At 50.0% G+C, this 26,456-nt stretch overlaps 9 protein-coding genes across 9 annotated transcripts; 5 read left to right on the forward strand and 4 right to left on the reverse strand.

Annotated features, from left to right (window-relative positions):
* Nucleotides 1-2,807: 2,807 nt before the first annotated feature.
* On the forward strand, nucleotides 2,808-4,272 carry N7506_012088 (O-acetylhomoserine aminocarboxypropyltransferase/cysteine synthase family protein; the record flags this gene model as incomplete). The annotated part of the gene is made up of 4 exons (XM_056961379.1): nucleotides 2,808-2,851; nucleotides 2,902-3,400; nucleotides 3,449-4,017; nucleotides 4,074-4,272. The coding sequence occupies 4 exons, from the start codon at nucleotides 2,808-2,810 to the stop codon at nucleotides 4,270-4,272; spliced, it is 1,311 nt and encodes a 436-aa protein (XP_056805913.1).
* Nucleotides 4,273-4,718: 446 nt separating this feature from the next.
* On the reverse strand, nucleotides 4,719-7,103 carry N7506_012089 (Nrd1 complex RNA-binding subunit; the record flags this gene model as incomplete). Its single annotated transcript, XM_056961380.1, has 3 exons — nucleotides 4,719-6,494; nucleotides 6,657-6,902; nucleotides 6,984-7,103. The coding sequence occupies 3 exons, from the start codon at nucleotides 7,101-7,103 to the stop codon at nucleotides 4,719-4,721; spliced, it is 2,142 nt and encodes a 713-aa protein (XP_056805914.1).
* Nucleotides 7,104-8,957: 1,854 nt separating this feature from the next.
* On the forward strand, nucleotides 8,958-10,628 carry cit1 (citrate (Si)-synthase CIT1; the record flags this gene model as incomplete). The annotated part of the gene is made up of 5 exons (XM_056961381.1): nucleotides 8,958-9,068; nucleotides 9,132-9,196; nucleotides 9,264-9,348; nucleotides 9,413-9,460; nucleotides 9,522-10,628. 5 exons carry the CDS (start codon nucleotides 8,958-8,960, stop codon nucleotides 10,626-10,628), a joined length of 1,416 nt encoding a protein of 471 aa, XP_056805915.1.
* A 935-nt stretch (nucleotides 10,629-11,563) lies between these two features.
* Nucleotides 11,564-12,749, forward strand: N7506_012091 (putative mitochondrial DNA replication protein (Yhm2); the record flags this gene model as incomplete). The annotated part of the gene is made up of 4 exons (XM_056961382.1): nucleotides 11,564-11,680; nucleotides 11,742-11,838; nucleotides 11,941-12,613; nucleotides 12,695-12,749. 4 exons carry the CDS (start codon nucleotides 11,564-11,566, stop codon nucleotides 12,747-12,749), a joined length of 942 nt encoding a protein of 313 aa, XP_056805916.1.
* Nucleotides 12,750-17,684: 4,935 nt separating this feature from the next.
* hem13 (coproporphyrinogen oxidase) lies at nucleotides 17,685-19,053 on the reverse strand (the record flags this gene model as incomplete). The annotated part of the gene is made up of 2 exons (XM_056961383.1): nucleotides 17,685-18,791; nucleotides 18,844-19,053. The coding sequence occupies 2 exons, from the start codon at nucleotides 19,051-19,053 to the stop codon at nucleotides 17,685-17,687; spliced, it is 1,317 nt and encodes a 438-aa protein (XP_056805917.1).
* A 669-nt stretch (nucleotides 19,054-19,722) lies between these two features.
* On the forward strand, nucleotides 19,723-20,242 carry N7506_012093 (autophagy-related protein 8; the record flags this gene model as incomplete). The annotated part of the gene is made up of 3 exons (XM_056961384.1): nucleotides 19,723-19,812; nucleotides 19,917-20,149; nucleotides 20,209-20,242. The coding sequence occupies 3 exons, from the start codon at nucleotides 19,723-19,725 to the stop codon at nucleotides 20,240-20,242; spliced, it is 357 nt and encodes a 118-aa protein (XP_056805918.1).
* Nucleotides 20,243-20,843: 601 nt separating this feature from the next.
* N7506_012094 (putative mitochondrial GTP/GDP transporter Ggc1) lies at nucleotides 20,844-22,097 on the forward strand (the record flags this gene model as incomplete). Its single annotated transcript, XM_056961385.1, has 7 exons — nucleotides 20,844-20,910; nucleotides 20,968-21,005; nucleotides 21,067-21,108; nucleotides 21,168-21,281; nucleotides 21,346-21,479; nucleotides 21,533-21,710; nucleotides 21,765-22,097. The coding sequence occupies 7 exons, from the start codon at nucleotides 20,844-20,846 to the stop codon at nucleotides 22,095-22,097; spliced, it is 906 nt and encodes a 301-aa protein (XP_056805919.1).
* A 425-nt stretch (nucleotides 22,098-22,522) lies between these two features.
* On the reverse strand, nucleotides 22,523-25,152 carry N7506_012095 (putative microtubule binding protein HOOK3; the record flags this gene model as incomplete). Its single annotated transcript, XM_056961386.1, is given in 7 exon segments — nucleotides 22,523-22,708; nucleotides 22,767-22,862; nucleotides 22,925-23,340; nucleotides 23,360-23,468; nucleotides 23,516-23,605; nucleotides 23,668-23,725; nucleotides 23,777-25,152. 7 exon segments carry the CDS (start codon nucleotides 25,150-25,152, stop codon nucleotides 22,523-22,525), a joined length of 2,331 nt encoding a protein of 776 aa, XP_056805920.1.
* Nucleotides 25,153-25,701: 549 nt separating this feature from the next.
* On the reverse strand, nucleotides 25,702-26,204 carry N7506_012096 (uncharacterized protein; the record flags this gene model as incomplete). Its single annotated transcript, XM_056961387.1, has 4 exons — nucleotides 25,702-25,828; nucleotides 25,879-25,888; nucleotides 25,995-26,019; nucleotides 26,073-26,204. 4 exons carry the CDS (start codon nucleotides 26,202-26,204, stop codon nucleotides 25,702-25,704), a joined length of 294 nt encoding a protein of 97 aa, XP_056805921.1.
* Between the last annotated feature and the right edge of the window lie 252 nt (nucleotides 26,205-26,456).

The raw sequence follows: 26,456 nt of genomic DNA on the forward strand, positions 1-26,456 counted from the left end.
CCATCCATATCAAACACAGCTTCAAGCATCCGGACTTGTAATCATGATCTTTTGCTCCTGGGGCAGCGGTTAGGTGGTTGGAATGCGCCCCAAAACCGAGACCATGACACTCGCGTTGTTCCACCAGCCACTTTTCGTGTACTTCGGATTGCAGAAACGCAAACTCCAATAAAATGGTACACACAAATAGTTCTCTAAACTCAGCATCGAAGTGAATGCCGGCAAATTGTGAGCTTCTCTGGTTACCACTAAGCCTCCGCAAAACCTATCAATGGGCCCCCATCCGGGCCCAGAGCCCAAAACCCATTATGGGTTGGGTCCGACTTCCAAAGCTCAACCCAAGCCCAACGGCTCTACCCTCAAGCCCAAAGCCCATCATTCATGGGTTTTGTTTTGCGGAGGTCTGGTTGCCACCCGAAGATGACGAGATACCAACATTACTCAGTCCGTCGCGGTCCTCATTAAAATCAATGCTCCCAAGGAAGTGTTCAAATTTGCAATGGTATGTAGGCTCTTTAAATAAATCAAATTAGAATTGAAACTAGCTATGCTTAGCATGTAGCCTTGAAAGCTAGCACTACGTAGTCAGAAGGTATTGTGATCTACTAATAAGTTCCAGGGTTTCCTGATGAAACTTTCGTTCAGAACGAATAGTGTGGTAGGTCACTGCCAAAACGCAAAATCAAAATCTTGTAGGTAGAGATCAGCAGGAGACGCAATTGCGTAGAATGTTGTACCAGCATTGTTTAATTGATCTTGTATCAGGCTTATTCTGATATAGCACTAAAGCTCGCTCCTTTCCATCCAATTGGCAAGATGGCCGAGTTGGTCTAAGGCGCACGGTTCAGGTCAACCTGATCCCGATGGTTCACAACTGTCTCCGTGTCTCGAAAGGGGCGTGGGTTCAAATCCCACTCTTGTCATCTCTTTTTGTTTTTGCTGCATCTCCATACTGAGAATTGAATTGGCATTCATTATGTACTGGAAGTTGTCCCTCGGCGGCTCAAAACGCGATGCGAAAGGCCGAAGAAGTAAGGGAGTTGGAAGTGCAGTGTGGTATGTCACATGGTCCAGACTAACCCTATTTTTTCAAGGTTGTATGTAATGCAGAAATTTATTTCCAAGATTCTCTATCCGTAATATATTTGTCTTTGCAGCAGAACTAATAGTAATTATGATCATGGGGCGAGTATGATTAGGTCGAGTTGGTTTGAGATATTTCGAGTGGTTTGTGAGTACCCAGGCGTGCAGATCAAGACATGCCAAAAAAAGAAGACCCAAGATGTCAAACATCTGCGTTCTGTTGTGTCTGGATCGATATATAATGTAACAAACAACTCCAGTCATCGGTAGTAGTAACACACCGAGACGCATCCTTCGCAGCCCATTGATTGATGTCCACAGCGAAAGTCGATCGGTCCAGGGGACAAGTATAGTTTACTGAGTTCCTCGGTGGTATTCTCCATGATCTACGCTTGCTTCGACCGTGTCATTCCGAGCTGATCGACAGGTCGCCAGTTCATTGTGTGCAACAACTGGCGTTGAGTAATGTGATCGAGCAACAGCATCTAGGAGCAAGGGCCTGCTTTTGATATATACTGTCTAGCATACAATGCCGCAAAACACGATTGTAACTGGGCCATGGGCTACATAGCACCAATTCAATCAACGAGTAGATGGACTTCATCAGTCGATAGGCGGGTCAAGCAACTCTAGAAACTGATAATCAGTGTGGTTAGAAGAGATCCAACCAGCAAGGCATCTACGTTGAATAAACCCCTTATTGGAAATGGTTTTTTGCAGGGCTGAGTATACCGAGCCACAGTATCATTTTAAATATACATCTAAGAGAGCCTGCCCAGGTGCTTATTGCGGTGGTATAGTAACTAGCACTTCCTGAAGGCGCATTGCTTGCATTGTCACCTAAATCGGCACACGGAGAAAATTCTACCAGCCCACACTTCCACCCCGTTTCGCCAAAAAGAAAATCAGTGTCTGACCACTCCCATTGATGTGGATTTCCATCGAGCAAAAAGACAAAAAGACAAAAAGACAAAAAGATATGACAAGAGTGGGATTTGAACCCACGCCTACAAACGTAGATCAGGAAACTGGAAACAGTTATTGAGTTAAGGTGGACCTTAACCTGACGCCTTAGACCAACTCGGCCATCTTGCCAATTTAATGAAAGGCGGCTGACAAATTGACTACATAAGCATGTCAAAAAAATTACCTGATCTTATCCGAATACGAAGTACGGAACCTGCAGCCCAACTACAGCCCGAGCGACTGCGATCAACAAGATCGACATCTTCTTTGTACAATTTAATACACCAACACACCGAAGGATAAGTACTAACTGAGTCTGTCTTATTAGCGACATACAATCTGCACATTTTAAGCCAAAAATCACCAGGTTATTGACTAGTCATGGCGTGTTTAGACCGTGATCTGGCACAGAGAGTACGGAGTACACACAGTATCACTAGAGAGGTTAAAACTACCAAGACCTCGGAAAATGTGTTGAATTGGATAACTAGAATTGTAAAGCACAGAACGGTTTGCTTTGTGCAGGTCCGAGGTACGCACCGAAAGGGTAAAATCACGCCATATCGAGTCGTTCTCTACTTAAACCTTCCCCGCGCATTGACCTGAACCTCACATCTTTGGATTCTTCGACACCTTCCATCTTTTGTGAATAACTACAGAAGTACGTTTCGCGGGAGCTTCAAGTGGCTGCTCACCTGACCGTGCTAATACCCGATCATTTAGCTCGAACTTCCCCGCATCTATTTACAATTTACAATATGGCGGAGAATCTCCACTTCGATACTCTACAGCTTCATGCTGGGTGAGACTTCACTTTCCCACATGTTTTTGAATAACCCTAACCAAGAGAAGTCATGAGCCGGACGGCACCACAAACTCCAGAGCTGTTCCAATTTACGCTACCAGCTCCTATGTCTTTAATGACTCCGCTCATGGCGCCAGGCTCTTTGGTCTCAAGGAGTTTGGAAATATCTACAGCCGCATCATGAACCCGACGGTGGACGTGTTTGAAAAACGCATTGCGGCCTTAGAGGGCGGTGTTGCAGCCATTGCCGCATCATCTGGCCAATCCGCTCAATTCATGGCCATTACGGCCCTCGCGCATGCAGGTGACAACATTGTTTCCACGAGCAACTTGTACGGTGGAACCTACAACCAATTCAAGGTCATGTTCCCGCGACTTGGAATTACAACCAAATTTGTACAGGGTGATAAGGTTGAAGATATTGCGGCTGCAATTGACGACAAGACCAAGGCCGTCTATCTTGAGTCAATTGGAAACCCTCGTTACAATGTCCCTGATTTCGAAGCCATCGCTAAAGTTGCCCATGAGAAGGGTGTTCCTGTTGTGGTATGTACTCATACGCAGCATGCAGAAGTGAGGCTTACCTTTTTCTAGGTTGACAACACCTTTGGTGCGGGTGGTTACTTTGTTCGTCCTATTGATCACGGCGCCGACATTGTAGTCCACAGTGCAACAAAGTGGATCGGTGGCCACGGCACCACGATTGGAGGTGTGGTAGTTGACAGTGGAAAGTTCGACTGGGGCAAAAACGGTGCTCGTTTCCCCCAATTCATTGAGCCATCCGAGGGATACCATGGTTTGAAGTTCTGGGAGACTTTCGGACCCATTGCTTTTGCCATTCGGGTTCGTGTTGAGATCTTGCGTGATGTTGGTTCCGCCTTGAATCCATTTGCTGCGCAGCAGCTCATCCTTGGTCTCGAGACTCTGAGTTTGAGATGCGAGCGACATGCAACCAATACCCTTGCTTTGGCGCAGTGGCTGGAGAAGAATGAGAACGTGAGCTGGGTCTCATACCTCGGATTGGGGACCCATCCATCCCACGAGCTCGCAAAGAAGTATTTGAAGCGTGGCTTTGGCGGCGTGCTGTCGGTTGGCATCAAGGGTGGTGCTGCTAGCGGTGCACAAGTCGTGGATAACTTCAAGCTGATTTCAAACCTTGCCAAGTATGATCCCACCGATCTTACTTTCTTCCTCTAAAGTGGTGACTGACTCGACACAGTGTTGGTGACTCCAAGACCCTGGCCATTCATCCATGGTCAACCACCCACGAACAACTATCGGAGCAAGAGCGCATTGACTCTGGTGTGACTGAGGATGGAATTCGCATCTCGGTTGGCACAGAGTATATTGGGGACATCATTGCCGACTTTGAGCAGTCATTCCAGGCATCAAAGGCTGTGCCGGACCGCACTGCTTGAATGTTAGCAAGTATCATGAGGTGGAATAGGGTTGGAATCTAGGGTTCCAGTGAGATATACCCAAGTAGATGAGTAGACACCAATGATCAACGACCATTTGACGATGCAAAGCTATTGTTACTGCTACGACTACTGCGGAAGTTGAGAGATCTACAGGTCAGAAGGTCAAGGACAGAGTACGGAGTAGTAATCGGATGGTTGTCATAATAGATAATGGATTGTCATTGTAAATGTCGCTTGATCAAGGTCCCTAAAGGACGACGTGAAAGCTCGTATTAACCTTGGAATCAGAAGTAATAAGAATATGTGTGATCGCAGAAAGTGTTCAAATCACGAAAACCTCCCCCGCCAAACCAGATGCCCGAAGAAAAAAAAGAAGAAGAAAAGAAGCAGATCACTCCTCCCAACGCCTAACCGCAAATGATGCAAAGGAACTTTTTTCGTATTTAGTTACCCTGACCACCAGAAGGAGGCTGACCAGGCATGCCCTGACCCATCATGAAGCCAGGAGGCAGCATAGGCATACTGGCGAAGTTGAAGCCATACGCAGGAACGGCAGGCGCAACACCGGGGTTATTCATGTTGGACATATCAGGTTCACCCATGGGGGCACCGTATCCGTCACGGTCACGCCGACCTCCAAAGCGAGCCTCTTGGTTTGGGTTAGGGCCAGGGCCAGGCTGGCGAGTAGAGATGGGACCCCGCTTGCCGCCAGTGTCGGTTGCGATGCGACGACTGATCGCCTTAGAAGATACACCAGCACCAATTTCAATGTCCGGCTCTTCGACAACCATGCCGGACTCAATTTGACGACCACCGGTACCACCATATTCCGCAGTGAGCATCCACTTGCGATCAGCCTCGGTCAGTCGATCAACTGGAATAATGCTGACTCCAGTTTGATAGTCACTGCAGTCGCGAGGGCCAAAGCCAACACCCCAGCGAGTTCGGAGTTGCATTTCTCCGGTGCGGTACGATTCCATTCCATCACGTGCCTGAGTAGCGTCCTGACGGCTAACCATCTTGATGAAAGCGTGGCGCTTGTCTACGTTGACGATGCACGTCTGAACGATTCCAAATTGACCAAAGAGCGAGCGCAGGTGAGACTCCGAAGAGGTGACACCACCAACAAACAGGGTTCGACTCAGGACCTTGATCATGCCCTGACCAATGGAGTAGTCCCACTCAATGAACTTGGGACCGGGAGGAGGCAAGTTGGGATCCTTGTTGCGAGGAGGAGAAGGCGAGCGACGTCTTCCTCCACCGCGAGCACCAGGCGGGCTACGCTGGCGATAATCGCCGCGACGACCACGAGCGTCACGCGGGTCACCGCCACGACGACCGGGAGAATCTCCGTGATATTCTCCATAAACAGGGCTCTCGCGACGACGAGGAGGCGAGGCAGTACGACGGCGATCCCAGCCAGGAGAGCGAGAGCGACGACGATATCCAGTGGGAGGAGAGCGAGGGTACTCGCGTCCTCGATCATCCATGTTCTGAGAGTCGGGACGACCCCATCCACCGGCATTCTGGCCTTGCATCTGGGGGAAGCCAGGCATCGGGGGCATACCGGGCATTGGGGGCATGCCGTTCATACCGTTAGCGCCGACCGAGCTGAAAATCTGGAGAGCGGTTCCCCACTGGTCCTGAGGGATGCCCTGAGAAGCAAGCATCTGCAGAACCTGGAGTTGAGCGGCCATGGCAGCCGGGTCAAGTGCAGCGGGCTGAGCGGCCTGAGGAAGCATCGCGGCGAGCGGGTTACCGGCAGCCATTGGGTTCGGAGTGCCATTCTGGCTTGGCGGCTGAAGGGCAGGGTTCTGGGCCATGCCAGCCATGCCCGCGTACGGGTTGGCGACGGGGTTGGCGCCGTATGGGTTCAAAGCCGCACCCTGAGCGGTAGGATCCGCGGCAGGAGCAGCTGGGGCGAATGCACCCAGGGGATTGGCAGCGGGAGCCGGGGCTGCCGAAGCAGCAGGCGCAGTGTTGCTGTTCTTTGCCATATCCGCCAGAGCTTTCAGAATGCTAGAGGTATCCGGGGCAGCGGCAGCGGCGGCCGGCTGTTGGGGAATGCCCAATGGGTTCGAGTTGGGAGCAGGCGAGCCTTCCGGGGTGTTCGATTCGACGTTCTGAGCCGCATTCATCTTATCTTTGAACGAGGCTAGCATTGGTGCCGGGAAAGTGGCACCGCGTTCCCAAATGTCGACCAATTTCTTGATCTTGTCCTAAAGTGGGAGATGAAATGTCAGCTACGGCTCAAGGCGAGTGATACTGTGAGGGTATGTCCAGCCTCAAGGCTATGGGAGACATCGCAGATGGCTTGGGGTTGCGACCCGCCACCGTTGCGATGTGAGGTCTGTCGTGATACTGATGTTCTATGGACGTACCTTTTGGTCCTGGGGGGCATTCTTGATGATGTCTGTCATCAAGACCGGCAAGAGATCTGTGACTCGCTTCACGCCAGCGGCGAAAGTGCCATCAGGCGCATCACCACCGGGGGTCTGACCGGACTTGCGCGCCGCCTCTACCCACTGTCGAGTTACTGAGTCTACGACATAGAGTACGCCGAGCTTGTGTGTGCCGGGGGCTTTCTTGAAGTGAGTGTAGATTTTCTGAATAAGCACTGATTCGTTCTGCAGATGATGGTTAGCATATACAACATGGGTCAGGATCAAAGGGACGGGCGCGATCCACCCGAAAGGGGACAAGCGTACCTGCACGTTGGCAGTGCACAGAGATGTGATGCCACCGATCTTGGATCCTGATACGCCAGGCGGCTTCAAAGCCAGCATGGATTGGAGCAGGTTCTCCAGTTCAGCTACTGCGGAAGACATGGCTGGACTATCGTGATAGCGTCACTCGCGAGGAGAGGTTTGCAAGAAAGGGAAGATGATAAATCCCAGAGATTTAGGGCAGTTGAGGAGAATCAACTGAGAGATCCTTGGCTTACTGCGAGTGAAAGATCGTGCGATCTCTCCTCGGATGGCAAGAATAGGATTTTAAGCGGGTGTCGGTTTCTTCACTACAGACTCCACGAGCGCATTCACTGTCGACCAGAGAAGTGCCGCCTACAGCTGAGGGATACAGCCTAGCGATATTGTGTCCAGGGAACGATGCCGAGTACGAGAGTACGGGGGGAGTACGGAAGATGTACAGCCTAGAGCGTTCTTCGCAGTGAGATCCCAGGGCGGAAACGAAAAGAAACCAGATAAGGGGTTACGCAAATCCTGGGCAGTCCCTGAGAGAGAGACTGATATCGAGGACTGATGAAGTGAGTCAAAAGAAAAGGGGATGAGGGATGAGGGATAAGGGAGAGGATGAAGATGGAAGGCAGCAGGGGGAAAGGGCGAGGGTACCAAGAGGCAGAATTTGCGATTTGGCGCTAGTCCTGTTGAGGTAAATATCACGTGATAATCAGTTCTTTGACCGAGCAGCATCACTGGCATCAATGGACCACCGTAGTCATTCTGCCACAGAGTGTCGCTCTCAGCTGGAAGTAAGTAGATCCGAACATCATTCCCAATTGAACAACCCAACAATACAGAATCCAAGCATGACTACGAGAATAAACCTATAATGTCAATAGTCCACGGAATGAGATCGATATGAGGATTGACTATCCGTATCATTGCATAAATCACATGGATCAACAATTGCATTGTCAAATCTGATTGATATCCAATTACCCTACGCAGTATACTCAGTACGAGTCTTTGGATGATTACGGAGTGAAGTCCACCTAGACGCATAACTACAAGTCAACTGTTCCTAGCAGTGGATCCCGGGGTTGCAAAGCCTATGTTGTATACAGTTCCAGCTAGAAAATAAACAGGAAATGTTTAAAACACCAGGGCAACGGTGGGCCGAGGAAGCCGTGGACATGTCATCCCTTTTTTCCGTCAAACGTGATCTTACTGCCCCTGGATGCCGCCTTCTTCCGACCTCGGTGAACCATTTTAGAGAACGTCCCGATCTACGAACAGCTGGCCTATAGACAGACAAGGACCATCACCCCCCGGAGGACTCTTTGTCCGCGGGGTCATGGCGGGATCAGCTGCACAATGACCTCGCACCCTGAAGAGGAAACATCTGATAAGACCTGGATGCCGAGGGTTGCGATCGGACGGATGGCGGCACGGATATACCACGACTTGCCGACGTCACTGCCAGCTACCCCAAAGGGAATAGACGTAATTGCAGTACCGCCCCCGTCACGACATTCGGAACCTTGTGCATAAGATTACGGAGGGCTCTTATTTCAATACATGCTATATACTCCGGACTACATGCATAAATTGGATGTCAGGGTACGTAGTAATCGTGAGACTGTTGAGCTCCCCAGTATATAGTATTCTCTGAACTGTATGATATTCTCATACTGATTGATCACATACTTGTACTTGCAATTTGCGGAAATGTCCTCGCCGAAGGGGATCTGCCGGCAGGCCGAGCCCGTGCTTTTCCGTACGGCGTACCGTTGGGGGAAAATTACCAGTTTCGCTCTGCCACGGCGTCCCGAAGTGGAGAGTTACCGTACCGGCTGTAATATACGGCCAAAAGGAAAAAAAAGAAAATTCCAGGGCCGCAAAAGAGCTTCTCCCCGATTTCTTTCCTCTCCTTCCTTTTTCTCCCCAGGCTTTTGTGTCCATCCTTCTCCATCTCCCCATCTATTATTATTTTTTGGCGAAATGGCTTCTTCCCTCCGTATTGGTACTTCCGCTCTCCGGTCTTCCATCGCGAAGCCGGTGCAGTCCGCTGCCCTGAACGGCGCGCGCTGCTACTCTTCCGCGAAGGCTAAGGTATGACGAGCTGAGCTTCCCAAGCTTCAATGGCCAGAGATTAACCCGGTTTCCTCAATGTAGTCCCTCAAGGACACCTTCGCCGACAACCTGCCCGCCGAGATCGAGAAGGTCAAGAAGCTCCGCAAGTACGTGACCGCAGCCGCCGCTATCCGCACAATGCAAAAACTAACCGTGGCCTTTTGTGGAATCTAGGGAGCACGGTAACAAGGTCATTGGTGAGGTCACCCTCGACCAGGCCTACGGTGGTGCCCGTGGCATCAAGTCCCTCGTCTGGGAGGTAAGCTAAGAATCTTCAAACTGGCGGCTCGTCAATGACGCAGCTAACCTCGATCTCTGAATAGGGTTCCGTCCTCGACTCTGAGGAGGGTATCCGTTTCCGTGGCTACACTGTAAGTTGCATTCGTTCATTGCAAGATTTGAAAAAAAGTGTCGTGGGCTCACCATCCCTAGATCCCCGAGTGCCAGAAGCTTCTGCCCAAGGCCCCCGGTGGTGAGGAGCCCTTGCCCGAGGGTCTCTTCTGGCTTCTGTTGACCGGTGAGATCCCCTCCGAGCAGCAGGTCCGTGACCTGTCCGCCGAGTGGGCTGCTCGCTCCGATGTCCCCAAGTTCATTGAGGAGCTCATCGACCGCTGCCCCAACACTCTCCACCCCATGGCCCAGTTCTCTCTGGCCGTGACCGCTCTCGAGCACGAGTCTGCCTTCGCCAAGGCCTACGCCAAGGGTGTGAACAAGAAGGAGTACTGGAACTACACCTTCGAGGACTCCATGGACCTCATCGCCAAGCTCCCCACCATTGCCTCCCGCATCTACCGCAACGTGTTCAAGGATGGCAAGGTCGCCCCCATCCAGAAGGACAAGGATTACTCCTTCAACTTGGCCAACCAGCTTGGTTTCGGTGGCAACAAGGACTTCGTTGAGCTCATGCGTCTGTACCTCACCATCCACTCCGACCACGAGGGTGGTAACGTCAGCGCCCACACCACCCACTTGGTTGGTTCCGCTCTGAGCTCCCCCATGCTCTCCCTCTCCGCCGGTCTCCAGGGTCTCGCCGGTCCCCTCCACGGTCTTGCCAACCAGGAGGTCCTTAACTGGATCACCAAGATGAAGCAGTCCGTCGGTAACGACATCAGCGACCAGTCCATCAAGGACTACCTCTGGTCCACCCTCAACAACGGCCAGGTCGTCCCCGGTTACGGCCACGCCGTCCTCCGCAAGACTGACCCCCGTTACGTCTCCCAGCGCGAGTTCGCCCTCCGCAAGCTTCCCGATGACCCTCTGTTCAAGCTGGTCAGCCAGGTCTACAAGATCGCCCCCGGCGTTCTGACCGAGCACGGAAAGACCAAGAACCCCTACCCCAACGTCGATGCCCACTCCGGTGTCCTCCTCCAGTACTACGGTCTCACCGAGGCTAACTACTACACCGTTCTCTTCGGTGTTTCCCGTGCCATTGGTGTCCTGCCCCAGCTGATCATCGACCGTGCTCTCGGCATGCCCATTGAGCGCCCCAAGTCCTTCAGCACTGAGGCTTACGCCAAGCTGGTCGGTGCTAAGCTTTAAGCGCCTAATGTCCCAACCGTTTCCTCTTTTTTAATTATCGCCTTGGGGGCCCGTGAGGACCCGAGTTAGACATTTGTATTATTTCCTTTGTTTGACCGAGAGAGTCTTTGGTTATTTTTATGTATGATAGGGACTTGATCGGTTCGAGCGGGCCTTGTAACAGAACTTCCATGTCAAAATGATCTATCTCCACTTGTAGTTCTATTTTTATTTTTTATTGGTATTTTTATTTAATGTTGACTGGGGTAATAAATCAAGCACACGAAGTACGGAGTAATGAACCCAACCACATCTCAGTACTCCGTACGACATGCTCCATATCAATCTGAATAGACTATGCCAAGGCGATCGCAATGATCGACTGTACGGCGTAGCGATCCAACGGTCTGGAAGCTACCAGTGTTGAATGCAGTACACCTGTTGTTGGGAATCCACAGCTCAACCATCGATTATCGTGACCCACTTGTTGTCAGGGATACTGCGTATACTACAAAACAACCAGGAAGAGAGTGAAATGGCAAGGAAAGGTGGGAAGAAGAAGAGTATTTATATCTCAAGAGCAAGAGCATAAATTAATGATTTGATTACTATTATCCTCCGTGGGACTGGATTCTTCCGACAAACGGACCTTCAAGCATGGATGGTTCCGGTATGGGAGGTACAGAGTACCCAATAGTATGAGTGGAATCGGTGGGGATCGGACGTAGCAAGTACCTTGTCCCCAGCTTACCTTGGCTTACCTGACCCAAGCTCTCGCGGATTTCCCCATTTCCCCTTATAAGACTATTTGGACTCCTCTTTTCCTTTCCTTTTCTTCATCTACACTCCGGACCTCTATCCTCCGAATTTAGCAACTTTCTTCTTCCTTCTTAAACCCACGAAGCCCCTCTACATCCCTTGGTCAGGGCCCCTTTCAGCAAAACATCCCCCCCAGAATGTCTACCGCAACTCCATCCGCCTCGGCTCCTAAGCTCGAGAAGAAGCCCGTCAAGTTCAGCAACCTCTTGCTGGGCGCTGGATTGAATCTGTTTGAGGTCACATCGTTGGGACAGGTAGGACTTTCCCCTGGTGTCGTGACATGGGAATCGCTAGCTGACCTTGATATCCCTGTAGCCGCTGGAGGTGATCAAGACAACCATGGCCGCAAACCGGGGCGACAGCTTCGCGGGCGCTATGGGTCGGATCTGGGGCCGTGGCGGTATCCTCGGTTGTAAGTGACAAGCCCCCTCCCTTCCATATACCCCCCCGGACTTGCGTCTCCTAGCGCCGTCTCAATGTAACCTCGGGCTAATTTGCGGGATCGGATGTTTAGACTATCAGGGACTCATTCCGTGGGCCTGGATTGAGGCATCTACCAAGGGTGCGGTTCTCCTGTTCGTCGCCTCCGAGGCCGAGTACCAGGCCCGCGCCCTCGGCGCTGGTGACTTCGTCTCTGGTATCAGTGGTGGTATGGCCGGTGGTGTCGCTCAGGCTTACGCGACCATGGGTTTCTGTACCTGCATGAAGACCGTCGAGATCACCAAGCACAAGATGGCCGCCACCGGCGTGAAGCCCCCCGGTACCTTCCAAACCTTCACCGATATCTACCGCAAGGAGGGTATTCGCGGTATCAACCGTGGTGTCAACGCCGTCGCCATTCGCCAGACTACCAACTGGGGTTCCCGCTTCGGTCTTTCCCGTCTGGCTGAGTCGGCTATCCGCAAGGTTGCCGGCAAGGAAGAGGGCACTAAGCTGTCGGCCTTTGAGAAGATCTTGGCTTCCAGTCTTGGTGGTGGTCTCTCCGCCTGGAACCAGCCTATTGAGGTCATTCGTGTCGAGATGCAGAGCAAGACTCCTGACCCCAACCGCCCCAAGAACCTGACTGTCGGCAAGACTTTCCGCTACATCTACGACAACAACGGCATCCGCGGTCTCTACCGCGGTGTGGCCCCTCGTATCGGCCTGGGCATCTGGCAGACCGTCTGCATGGTTGCCCTTGGTGATATGTAAGTTTTTCTTCCTTCTGACTTTGGGTCCCCATCGATCTGTTGTCTTCACATGAAACCTCGGACTAACACATCTTACAGGGCCAAGGAAGCAGTCGAAAAACTGACTGGTGATTCCGTCACCGCGAAGCACTAGAGAAGGTTTGAGATACCCTTCTCCTGTGCAGTGGTTTTCGGATGTTTTCGTTTCGTTGTCAAGTCTAGATTAAACATTTCGTATAGCTTCATAATTTGTCTGGACTTAGAACAGACCCGATACCCATTGAACACATTTTGCAGTCTTTTCTCAATTCAATTCTATCCTCTAGTATCCTTCTAGCCATCTGAGAGGCCATTCCAATTCATATCTTCCAGTAGAGATAAGTCTATTCGCATGTCCATCACCCTCGGCCCGTTCCAGTTCAAATCCAATCAAGTCGGGAACACAGTTCCGACGTCAGGAACTTGCAGGCCACAATCCAATGGCAATAATTTAATTTCCGATCCAGGCACCATCTAAAGCCGACAACCGACTTAGTCCCCCGCCTTTTTCGCAATCCCATACAACACCAGATTCATCCGATGTCGGTTGCGTGAATCGGCCCTTTCAGCCCAGTGGGCCGGAGCTCTCCTCTGATATCATTGAGCTGAGGATCGGATCCTTCCGAAACTCCACGACTGCGTACGGAGTACATAGTTGCTTGTGACAAGACCTCGGTCTGTCTGATCCATTAGTCCGTAGATGAATGCGAGCCAATTGGTGGCCAGGTGGATCGGCATCGGGCATTGACTTGAGTACTCCGTAGTTCCAGGACATTTTCACATGTTTTTCTTAGCTCATCCAGTGCTTATGCTTATGTAGTCAATTTGTTAGCTACCTTTCATCTAATTGGCAAGATGGCCGAGTTGGTCTAAGGCGTCAGGTTAAGGTCCACCTTAACTCAATAACTGTTTCCAGTTTCCTGATCTACGTTTGTAGGCGTGGGTTCAAATCCCACTCTTGTCATTTCTTTTTTGTTTTCATCTTTTTTGATAACCCACTTTGGGATGAAGTCTGCTTTTTCTCGCCCTGTTTTTTGTTTTTGGAAATGAATGTTGTAAATATTGTGACCAACCTTGAATTCGGAGTATGGGATAGGTCATATCTACATACGCTGAAAACATCCATGCATGTCCACCACATGATGAGCATTTAAGTAAAGATAAGCCGGCCTGAACTTCGCCGTTGCTCCGAAATATATCGATGTAGATACATACACGCCTTGACACCAATATGGGAATGCCCTAGAGGTGTTTCCTGCAGAGCGCAGAAAGGGGAGTTCCTGGGTAGGCCTGCCAGCTCGTAGAATGACAGGTCACGGAAGAGTACATGATGACAGCCTCGATAGGGAGAAATGACTCTCGTGGAATTAATTACTCGCTGTGTTCTTCTTCTCCTCCCCCTACCCCAACTTAGCACTACCACCTGGGCATGGCACATGTTTTGATATCTTCCTCTATCAATTTGCCAGACACATACAGGTATCACTCTAGTACCCCGGCTCTATAGGACCAGTTCTGTAAGCAACTAACGCACCAAAGCCCCGAACTGAAGTACTTGACACGTTATCCTACTCCCCACCCACAACGCCGAGTCACTGCACGGAGCTGCATATCCCAACCCAATCCGTAGAAGTAGCCAAATGCGACCTAAGTGGCTAGCAAATACCTGGTGGAACCAACGCAGATCACTTTCATACACCTAGGCAGCACAAGAGAGGATGTTCAACATCAACAGCAGGCTGCTGTATCGCCACTTGAACAGCTCCCGGATTTTGCAGCAATGCACGTAAATGATTTGAACGTTTTGGTGTTCCTCGCCTCGATATCTTGTCAAGTCTTCAACAACCAGCAACTGAATACCTTACCAAGCATATACGCTGGGTTTTTCATAAGGATTGGGTCTCCAGTACCTTGGACCTTGGAAACTTTGCTGTCTATTTTACTGCTCTTTTCAATACCTCCCACAAAGTTTCTCAAATCTCATACCACACAAGGTGGCGGATATCATCATATAGCTACCTAAACAGAGGGTCGGAGGATGTTGATAAGATCGGATTGAATTGAAGTCGAAGTACCTGAGGTCAAATGCTTTGGTAACTTTACCGCACTTCCACGACTACTTCAGCTGGTCACAGATAACAAGTGCACCCTGCCTGCTCGAGGTTGTTATTGATCCGGCCAAAATTAGACTTGGTATCCAATGATACCCACGAGTATTGCCCAGGTCATATACAGCTTCCCAAGACAGCTGGAGCTAGTTGTGCTAGGTGGGATTAAGCAATGGACCAGGGCCCGTCCACAAAGGGATTCGAGGCCTACCTGGGTGCAAAGAAGAAGACCCCTTGCATTTTAGATGTAAGTGAATCATCTTAGACATATGCCAGTTTTCTGGCACCAACGGATCTACCACGGGAGATTGATACAGGGGAGCTAAGTAGTTGGAAAATCACCGCTGTCCTAAATCCCAGCTATCAACACAGGCAGCGCTATCATGTTTAACAGATAATATAGAAACCTCAATGAATATTCAAAATCAATTGTGCCCCATACTATACATGTCAACAATGGAGCCCCAAAATGTCGTAAAAGAAGGCTCATGCTGCCTCAAACTTCATCTCAACGTCACCCCCACAAACCAGGCCAAACACCTGTCCTTCAATATAGGAAAATGAAACCAGGTTTCCAAGATGTATTTTACCACAGCGTCAAATTTCGCACCCATGTAAAGCGAAAGCTGTAAAAAGTCCATGTAGTGTGTCCTACTAGAGCGTCAGGACCCACTTATGTTGGTCGATTAGGGCTAGAAAAACAGTTCCGCTTATGTAGTCATTTTGTCAGCCCGCTTTCATCCCACTGGCAAGATGGCCGAGTTGGTCTAAGGCGTCAGGTTAAGGTCCACCTTAACTCAATAACTGTTCCCAGTTTCCTGATCTACGTTTGTAGGCGTGGGTTCAAATCCCACTCTTGTCATATCTTTTTGTTTTTGCTATGTTTTTGCCATAGATGGCTTTCAGGAAGTGAATCTAGGATTTTCAGTAACTTCTGGTGCTTTTTTGGCAGTTGTGTGGACGTTTTGCCAAGTACACGGTCAAGTATCGAGAGGCTGGGTAATCAGTCCTCGCTGCTCTCAAATCATCCAATGTCAAACAGACTATGTATCAAAGTCTCTAGGATATCCATACTTAGGTTTCCCTCTATGAACAGATATATCATTTGTACAGGGCAAAATGAAACAGATCATTATCTTTTGTTAATGAAAGCCCAGGTCCTCCGTAGAAGTTATGCGGGGAAATACTGGGTTCAGGTGGTGAAGTATTCCAATAGAATTAACATCGAGCCATCGCTCACTGGTGGATGTAGAAGTACTCCCCGTTCATCTGGGCTAGGGTACACACCCGGAGAAATCTAGAGAGGGCTGGGTGGTTCTCTGATCTCGGTTGAGGTCCGGGTCACCTGTTTTTGAGCATTTTATACTCTGCCTTTGCTTCTCTCCCTTCCATGTCCACGAATCGTGGTGCAGCCGATAAATAGCTGGTTCTCACCCTGTCGTACTTATTGTGATGACCAATCTTGGCAGAGCAATATCTACAACCTTTCATTCGTGATCTTGTAGTCGACGCTATCAACTGACAATGAAGGGGCGTCGAGAGGCCTGCCCAGGTGTATCATGGTTACCATTGTCATCTCCTGAAGCTTTGCATTCTATTGTGCCTGGCCTGGAAAGTTCCAATGGCCAGAGCAGATGTCTGTACGGTTCTTCTGCAGCATTCAAGGGAGTGGAACTCCAGCCTCAATTGTTTGTGTGAAAATTTTTGTGAGTCAACCTATTGAGCTTAATTAGTCGAAAATGCTTAGACCTTCTGATGAGCACGCACATCGACTTGGTCATCTGATTATCTATGGTGATTCATATCCTTGCTATAGACGCTCGAATCACAATGCAGATTGTGTTGATCTTTAGGCAGTCAGTGCTTCTTCAATTAGGCCATCTTCGTTGGTTCAAACCGGGGTGGGATTAATCCTGGTGTTCAGTTATTTTCCAGAGTCGTCCACATGTTTCTGGTGTTCTGTGCAGCCACGTTTGTTAGTGCCATCAATTGAGCAAAAGGGAGTGACCTTGGAATGTGAAACAAGTCTTGTCGCAGCTATCGATAATCCTCTACACATCTACAAGACATGTCGATTGGTCTCCCACTGTGTTTTGCACGAGACTGAAATACCGCTCCATTCAACTTTGACCCTTCCTACACCCTTATATGATTCGATACATGGGCTACAATTCAACCATGCTCTCAACCCCGTGGGTCAAAATACACATACTCATAGGCTAAGTATCCCTGATCTCAAACAACATCAAGCGCTAGAAACAGTTGCCTTTCCATCCAGTCGAAACACATATGGTCTTAACCATTCACGTAGCTGTGGGTATCTATGCCGGGGTTAGAATTTTTCACTTGACCACCGCTCACCCCACCACACACATACAAAAAAGAAAGCTATCGCCGTCGGGACAACTTCAGATTCATATATATGATGGAAGCAAAAAGATATGACAAGAGTGGGATTTGAACCCACGCCTACAAACGTAGATCAGGAAACTGGAAACAGTTATTGAGTTAAGGTGGACCTTAACCTGACGCCTTAGACCAACTCGGCCATCTTGCCAATTAGATGAAAGGGCGAGACCTAAATGACTACATAAGCAATTCCACAAGTATAAAGTCTAAAAATGATCTGCTCCGAATCTATCAAACACCCGGAGACCCGGAGACCCAGATATAATGTCAAAGACATGAAAACCCAGGTCTCAATTTTACCCGAGATTTTCAATGTGGCACCCCACACAGTGTGTAAGACCAAATACTTACCGGGACTGACAGCTACTTAGGGTTCCTCGATTCTAATGGGATTCGTTTCAAAGATGTGAGCATGGTACATTTAGATCGAAGTATTTGCTAGATAATATACATTAACTGTAGACATGTTCAAGTCCCAGACTTAGAGAACCGAAATAGTACATGTGTTAATACATGGCACAAAGGCCAGTCGTTTATGCCCACTGTCGAGGGTGGCGAAGCACATCCATAAGCTCCTTTTCACTCTTCTTATCCTCTGTCAATTCATCTTCATCCACGGGCATGTTCTCGGTCCTGGTTCCAGAGACCGGGTCCATGTAGGCCCAGCTAGCTGTCCGCGGCAGACTCATCAGAATGCTTTCAACACGGGCATTTGGGGTGCGCAGCCCGAAGCTGGTTCCGCGGTCATAAACAAGGTTGAATTCAACATAGCGACCCCGACGGAGTTGCTGCCATTGCTTTTGCTCCGGTGTATACAAAGCGTCCTTGCGTCGCTCGATAATAGGTACGTAAGATGGCAGGAAAGACGCCAAACCATCCGAGACGAAAGAGAACAATGTTTCCTGGGGGTTGGAAGATGAACCGGCAGATGTTTGGAGGAAGTTGGCGTCTAGGTCATCGAAGAAGATACCGCCAACACCGCGGGACTCACCGCGGTGGGGAATGTAGAAATACTTATCACACCAAGCCTTGAACTTGGGGTAGTATGTAGCATCGTGGCGGTCGCACGTATCCTTGATGGTCTTATGGAAGTGCTGGGCATCCTCTGGGAAGAGGTAGGTCGGGGTCAAGTCCGTGCCACCTCCGAACCACCAGTTCTTGTCCCCGTTGATGGGATCCTTGGGATCGGAAGTCTCAAAGTATCTGTAGTTGAGATGCACCGTGGGAGCCATAGGGTTGTGGGGGTGCAGGACCAGTGAGAGACCAGCGGCGAAGAAATCCAGGGAGTCGACATCTGAGCCGACAAAGGACTTATGATCAGCGCGCATCTTTTCAATGGCGGGCCGAGGCAATTTCCCGTATACTACAGAAACATTGACACCCGCCTTCTCGAAGACGTTTCCATCCTGGAGCACACATGAAATACCGCCGCCGCCATTGGGACGAGACCAAGTATCTGTTTTGAACTGCTGTCCGTCGATTCTGCCAAGTTCTTCAATGATCTTTTGTTGGTGTTGCTTGATCATCTTTTCCATTCGCAACCGCATCGGCGAGGACTCGTTGATTTTCGACGATTGCTTGAGGGCTTCATCCACTTCGACCATGGACGGAGCATCGAGTTCCGTCACCTCTTCTGTCATCTAAAAGGAATGAGCACTGTGTCCCTCCGCATTGAACAGGGCGTCTTCATACCATGGAGTAGATAATTGCGCCAATGAACGGCACGCCAAAAGCAAGTCGCAGATAGGGCCTCCAGACGGTGAATGGCTTCGGCTGAGGTGGCTTCTGTCCGGTTGAATAGCCGCGGAATGACTGCCCCGCGCGAGGGCCAGCATTGCGAGCATTGCGCGCCGATAATTGAGCCAGCGACCTCCGCAGAGGCGCGTAGGACCGGGTGGCCATTGTGTCGATTGGAGGAAGTGCGCGACGCGGGAAGGACTACCGAAGCTGGATCTGAATGGTCAATCTTTCTTCCAGCCCAAATGAACTCTAGACTGTACACAGAAACAAATGTAAGAGTCGTCGAGCCGAAGAAATAGTCATGCCGTCAATCTACCACGCAACCTTCAAATCGTACGACGAAGTTTGTATTGTTTGCATAGATGAGATAAGCAACGATAAGGACCTCGGGACTGCAGGCAGCATCCAGTAGCAGATCTCGTATTACATACAGCTCAAAGCCACCTTGAGAATTGAGTGAGGTGACGCAGCTCTAGCTTATAAATGACTTGACCATAATATTAAGTCAGAGAAGGTAGTAGTTCTCAATGACTTGTTCTCACTGGGGAGTCCCGGGGAGTATACGGCTGATTACAAAGGTTCTGCCGCGTGACTCCGACCTTGGATCCCGTGATGGTATTACCGTAACGTCAGCGGGGGAAATCGCCTGGTCATCCTCTCTCTGGTCACCCCTCTTCATCTCCTCTCTCTTTCTTTCCACATCTGCGAGACACTTCATCTAAGCATCCAACTCAACCCTTAGATTCTACCACCAAACTCACTGAGCGTCCTGGTATCTTGACCCGACTCTCCACCCGACCCGCTTCTACTTATCAACTCTTATCAGTCACGATGCGATCCAAGTTCAAGGACGAACATCCCTTTGAGAAGCGCAAGGCCGAGGCCGAGCGCATCCGTCAGAAATATGCCGACCGTATTCCTGTAAGTCAACTTGACCTGAACTGTGTGGACTGGAGGTTGCTGTTGGAGCAACCTCACCGGTCCTCACCGCTTGTTTGGTAGCTAACGGGCCCATCAACGTCTAGGTTATCTGCGAAAAGGTCGAAAAGTCGGACATTGCCACCATCGACAAGAAGAAGTACCTCGTGCCAGCCGATCTCACAGTGGGACAGTTCGTCTACGTTATCCGCAAGCGCATAAAGCTCTCCCCCGAGAAGGCCATCTTCATTTTCGTCGATGAGGTCCTACCACCCACCGCTGCACTGATGAGCAGCATCTACGAAGAACACAAGGACGAAGATGGCTTCTTGTACATCACGTACGCTTCACACCCTCTTTCCGGTCTATTTAATGGAGGTTTACTGACATTCCGGGTAGATACTCCGGAGAGAACACTTTCGGTGACCTGTAAAGGTTGATCGGTCTTTCTCTATCGAAATCGTTTTTTCTATCGATTTGCTATCCATGTACATCGATCCGCTGTGATCATGTGTGGTCTGGATAGGCGAGAAGGCTTCTGCAACCTTGGGATACTGGGAATTTCTTTTTTAGGGGTCACTGGCGTTTTACTCGGTGTTCTTCGTATTTTCCAACTTTGCTTGATGAATACTATTTTCTTTAGCTGCAAACACGATCGTTCCGAAGCTTCCCTTGGGGGAGATTGGGGACTTTTGCTCAATGCCGGTGTGCTTTTCCGTGAGTTAACAGATTCCTCCACCTGGGGAATAAACGAATAAATTTAGACCCTGTGTCAAAGAGAATGACTGAATACATAGTAGCTTCATATGTATTTAATCGCTAAAGACGAGTTATATCCAAAGTAGCAGTGTCGAAGTGCCAATATCATCAGTCTCCACCGTATAGTCCGATGGCGGCCCCGATAATCCCGAAATGGGACTAGCGCCATCCGTGCCGTACGATAAAATTTAACTCCGACATGTTCCTGAAATCATCCACGGCGTTGTCATTCTCGAGCTCTGTGTTTCTGTCCTGTTGGTCCTTTCCTGTCAATCATGTCTCCCGCTGCTGCCTCAAACGATGTCAAGAAGGAGTCTGCCACCGCGCGTCTCCTCGGTTCCGGTATGTCAAATCCCGTTGTGTTGTTGGAGATGCGAACTGACCCGTGATTGTTCCCAGGCTCCGCTGGTATCGCCGAATTGATGATCTTCCACCCCGTACGACCAATGCCCTATCGATGCAAAGCCTTTTCTGGCTCGGTACTGACATCCCCTATAGGTTGACACCACTGCCAAGCGATTGATGAGCAACCAGACTCGCGTGAGTTGAAGGCTGCATGCCCACATGGATGCATTTGTCGCTGACTCGATCCTTCACAGATCTCCGGTGCTACTGCTTTCAAGGAGGTCGTCTTCAAGGAGCACGCCAATGCCTCAATTGGCCGCAAGTTCACATCTCTGTTCCCCGGTCTGGGATACGCTGCCGGCTACAAGGTTTGTCACTCCACCGGTGACACCGAGAGGGGAATTCGCAACTAATATTATTGCCAACCAACAGGTCCTTCAGCGCATCTACAAGTACGGTGGTCAGCCTTTCGCTCGTGACTACCTCGCGAAGCACCACGGTGCCGACTTCGATAAGGCGTTTGGCAAGGGTACTGGAAAGGCCATCATGCACGCCACTGCTGGAAGGTATGAAGCATCAACCATTGGATACGAGATAGCGTCTAACGTGTCCCTTTTAGTTTGATCGGTATTGGAGAGATCGTCCTTCTCCCCCTCGATGTTCTCAAGATTAAGCGTCAGACTAACCCTGAGGCTTTCCGTGGCCGTGGCCTCTTCAAGATCGTCGCTGACGAGGGTATGGGTCTGTACCGTGGTGCTGGCTGGACTGCCGCCCGTAACGCCCCTGGATCCTTCGCTGTATGTTTTCCCTCGTGTCTTGTATCAGGATCACCCCGCTAATATGTCGACCAGCTGTTCGGTGGATCTGCCTTCGCTAAGGAATGGATGCAACTGAGCGACTACAACAAGGCCACTTGGGGCCAGAACTTCATTGCCTCCGTCGCCGGTGCCAGTGCCTCCCTCGTCGTCTCCGCTCCCCTCGATGTCATCAAGACCCGTATCCAGAACCGCAACTTCGACAACCCCGAGTCCGGTGCTAAGATCATCTCCAAGATGCTTAAGAACGAGGGCCCCACCAGCTTCTTCAAGGGTCTGACCCCCAAGCTGCTGATGACAGGCCCCAAGCTGGTCTTCAGCTTCTGGCTGGCACAGACTCTGATTCCCGCTTTCGGTCAGGTTGTATAGAGACCGAGTTTTTTAATTGTTAGATCCCCCCTTTTTTCTCTTTCCCCCAGGTCACTCGAAGACCGCTTTTGTATTTCTCATAGACATGTTTATTCCTACGGGGGCCTACCTTGGGTAGCACATTTTTGAAATGCGATGAACTCACTCCACTTACTATACGGGCAACGGACAAGCCTCGAGCTTTACACGGTTATATATGCCAATGAAATCAACTCTGTTAAAAACGAAGTCAAGCTTCTATTCAAATCACATAGTTTCTATTGCATATAGACAGGGATAGAAATAACCACAAGAATAAAACAGGATGTATAGTGGGAATAGCAACATACAAACCAGTTACACACGACAAAAAAAAAAAAGAAGCAAAGTAAAAAGAAAAGACGCCAACTCAAGCAGACACTTGAGAGTTCAACTTCAAAGGTATCCTACTGACCAGCAACGGCGCTTCTTTGCTTTGCCAGCCAGCCCTTAGAATCCCCTGTGCTGGCGCCATGCCGATATCGCGAGACAGTCATGTTGTTATTCTGCCAGCGGCTTTGAAGATGGTACCAAGCTGAGCCCACAAGGCTTAGCTCACGAGCTTGGTTATCAATGATGTTTTGGAGTTCAATCTGGGGTTCGGATCAGCTACTATAGATAATTGAGCAAGCTGTATTGTGAAGGACTTACCTCACGCTCCTTGGGAATGCCGTCATCCAAGTTTTCTTCGTAATTCTTCATACGTTCACGAAGTGACTTGACAAGTTCGTTCTGTTGTTGAATATACTGTAAATTGAGACTTGAGTCAGCATATCCAAAATGTAAGCACTGTCATACGAGGAACTGACCTCAGCACGTTGAGCGAGGCGTTCAACGTTCTTTTCCAAGACTCCAGCGCACTGTTTGAGAAGCTCGAAGCTCGACTTCTGTGCTACTTCGTCGCCCTCGCCGTTGTGGATTTCGAACTCGCCCAGAAGCATCTGCATCTCTTTCATCACTTCCTGATCTTCAGAGCTGATCTCGCTTTGCTTGTTGTCAAGCATCTTGCGCAGTTCCTCTCGTTCTGCGCAGACCTCACGCACTAGCGTTTGACTGGCATCCACTTCGGCTTCAAGGTGGTGGACGTTGTGTGTAAGGCTCTCCCAATCACCCCTGATCTTTGTGAGCTCGGTCGAGTTGTGCTCCTCGAGTCCTTTGAGCATCTCTACTTGCTCCATATTCACAAGACCAACTTCAAGAACGTCAGCTTGTTGCAGTACAAGGCCTTGTGATCATGGACTTACGTTCAGCTTGTGTGTCGGAGAGGTCCTTCCTAGCTGTCTCCAGAGTATCTTGAACTTCTGCAATCTTCTGGAGTGCACTCGTATAATTTTCGTATAACTTCCAGTAGTCCTCACTGTGAACGAGTTAGATAATGACCCAATATCAGAATTGCCTACCGGGCGATCAAACCTTTGCGAGGATCCGGATCGTGCTAACTGCACAGATGTAGCGAAGCTTTCTGAGAAGCCTCCAGTGTGAGAGCCCGGCTAAGTAAAGTCAGAATCTATTTGGAAGAGGTATCGGGAGAAATATGGCCTGGTGTTCTTACCGCTGAAGGCGGCTTGATAGATTCCATCTCCCGTTTCAAGTCATCGTTCTCGGATTTGCTGCTCTCAATTAGTATTGGACTGAAGCCAAATGGCAAAACATGGACTCACAGCTGAGACTCTTTGACACCGATCGCCTCAAAGTCCTTGTGCAGAGTCCCCTGCATCTTGGACGACTCAGAGCCTGGGGATGGACTGCCTGGTAAGCCATCCATCTCGCCTAGGCGTTCACGCAACTCGCTGATCAATGCATCGTCTCGCTCATGCTGTTCATCTGCGCTTTCGAGCCGCTCTGTCAGAGCATGGTTGTTGAACTCGAGCTGTTTCTTCAAGTTCTGAATCTCATTGCACTCCTGTTCCACTTGCGGCAGCAGCTTGCGATATTCCTCCAACTCCACATCACGCTCCGCTGACCATCGTTGCTGTGAATCAGATTCCTTGAGCTGTTGCTGAATGTCCTTGATCTGGTTCTTGAGGGTCTGGTTCTCCTTCTCGAAATCCTGACTGGCCTGGAGCTTCTGGCGGTACTTCTCAGCCGCATTGGCCTTGCGCGCGAGTTGGTCCTTCTCAGTGCGCAGCTCATCATAGTCATCTTGCAACTTCTGGTAGCGCTGGTTCTTGACCCGCAGGGACTCCACGGTCATGCGGAGGCTGTCGATCTCGTCCTGGGCCGCAGTCAACTTCGCTTCCTGGGAGGCGATCAAATCGTCCTGTTGGCGCGTCTTGCTCTCCAGCGCCTTCGCGTTGAACCCAATATCCCCTTTTCCGGACTTCAACGTGACGAGACGATCCTCGGTGGAGGCAAGGCGGTTTTGCAAGGTGTCGTTGTTCTCTTGAAGACGCGCGAGGCGGTTGTGCAGGTCCTCCAACGCCTTTTCCAGCTCTTTCTTCTCGTGTGTCAAACGGTCGTTCTCGGCAAGAACCTTGCCAACGCGTTCCTCGAACTGCAGTTCCAGGTCCACGGGGCCGTCGCGTTTCGCCAGATCCTCCCTCAGCTCGTCCGCCGCGTCCATCGGTTCGTATTGTCCATTGTGGGCTTCCTCAATGATATCCTTGAGTCCCTCTTGCGTCGAAGTGCTCAATTCCTGGAGGGTCTGCACGAAGGTTCCGGCGTTGGGGGAGCTGATGGCGGCGATCAGGAGAAGCTTCAGTAGCTTGTTTGTCTCTTTTCCTGAGCCCTTTTCCGCGATTGACTCGAGATCGGGTGACGGATCGAGGCCGGAGGGTATGGTATCATCGTTCTGGTGTCGAATGTAGTTGAGGAGTAGTTTGTGAATGTGCTTGAGGTTCTGCCACTTGGCGACCCAATGGTCCGTGGAGTTGCGCTCTGGAATCTCCTCGAGGAAGAACTGAGGGTCAATATCCTGGAGGATCTCCCAGAGAATAATTCCATCGGTTAGCTCGTCGGTTGTTCGGAGAGTCTTGCCCAGGGAGAAGCTGTTGATCCACTCCAGCAGGACTTTGGTCACCGTGTGTTCCGAAGCCATCTTTGGAGAGAGTGAATATCCAATTCCAGCTTGTTCAAGACCCCTGAGGCGAGGGTCTCTACTCCGTAGTTTCAAAGGAGTTTCGCGGATCCACGCGCTTTGGGGCGAAATCAACTAGCGGGGGGGGATGATCGGCCCTACGCGAATTCAATTAGGTACAATGTACACAATGTACTTGTCCCGAGGTCTGTTCCAGCGTCTACAATATAGTCTCTTTCTTTCTGTCTTTTGTATGTATTCTTCTATTGAAGTCTCCTTTGCCAAGAAAGAAAAGGCGTGAGCCTCTGTTCAGTACTTTCGCGTGTTTTGGTTCAAGTCACAACTAGATGGCATTCTCGTGACCGCAAGAACTTGTATCATTCTGAATCTAAGACGACTGCAAACTGTTGTAAATATCAAATTCAAGGACCCTCCACTCATTAGATCTGGCCCAATTACTCCTTTGTGAAAACGCCGACCCTGCCTCCTAGTCTTGCTAGGATGTCATGGTTTCCATCTGCCCAGGACCAGCTGCGCAATGGTGATGTGCGGAGGTGATGCACAATGCAATTAGAATGCAGCGGCATACTCTCCATTTGCATTGACAATCTTATCTTCTTCAATTTCTGGTTGGTATTTGGTATCCTGGGTGGAGAGAGTGTGGAGTGCACTGTCGGGAGCCTCGGCGGCGAAACCACTGGAGCTGAGTTAGATCCTATTCATGAGAGATGAAGGTTCACAGCATACTTGATTAGACCTAGATGAGAAATGTGTCAGCCGTTGTAACTGAGATGTATGTACTCCACATATTGTAGGTGTACAATGTCCGATGTCCATTGTTCATTGGAGAAGAGGGAACTTACTGTATTCATGAGTGATCACACCCCCCTGTTATTGTTATTGTTAGCTCAAGATCCCACCTGCTGAGATACACTGCGTACTGAAGCCACCAGAGAGTGTTTAGCCTGGGTGATCACTGAATCAGGCGTTCCCTTAGGGAAAGTGACAACGACCGACTTGAGAGATGCAGCCAAGGCCAGTGGCAGGGCCATGAGTGCGATGAAAGTCTTCATGCTGATATGAGTTTCTAGAGAGTGATCTGGTGTAAGAAGTGCAGTGTGTAAGCTGTGCAAGAGTGTAAGAGTGTAAGCAGAGGAAGTGGAGGAAGTAGAGTTGTGAAGTGGAAGACCGTCATCGATCACATGATATCTGACAATCCCTTTCTCTTTCGGCCCTCTTCCTTCTTCTTCACCTCCCTCATCTTCCTCTTTTCTTCAGCCCAGACTTAGATACGGTGGAAAGGGGGTGTTTTCCAGGTAGCTAGC

Source organism: Penicillium brevicompactum (genome assembly GCF_028827555.1).
Source record: "Penicillium brevicompactum strain IBT 35665 chromosome Unknown utg000009l_segment0_segment0, whole genome shotgun sequence".
Classification (NCBI taxonomy): Eukaryota; Fungi; Ascomycota; class Eurotiomycetes; order Eurotiales; family Aspergillaceae; genus Penicillium; species Penicillium brevicompactum.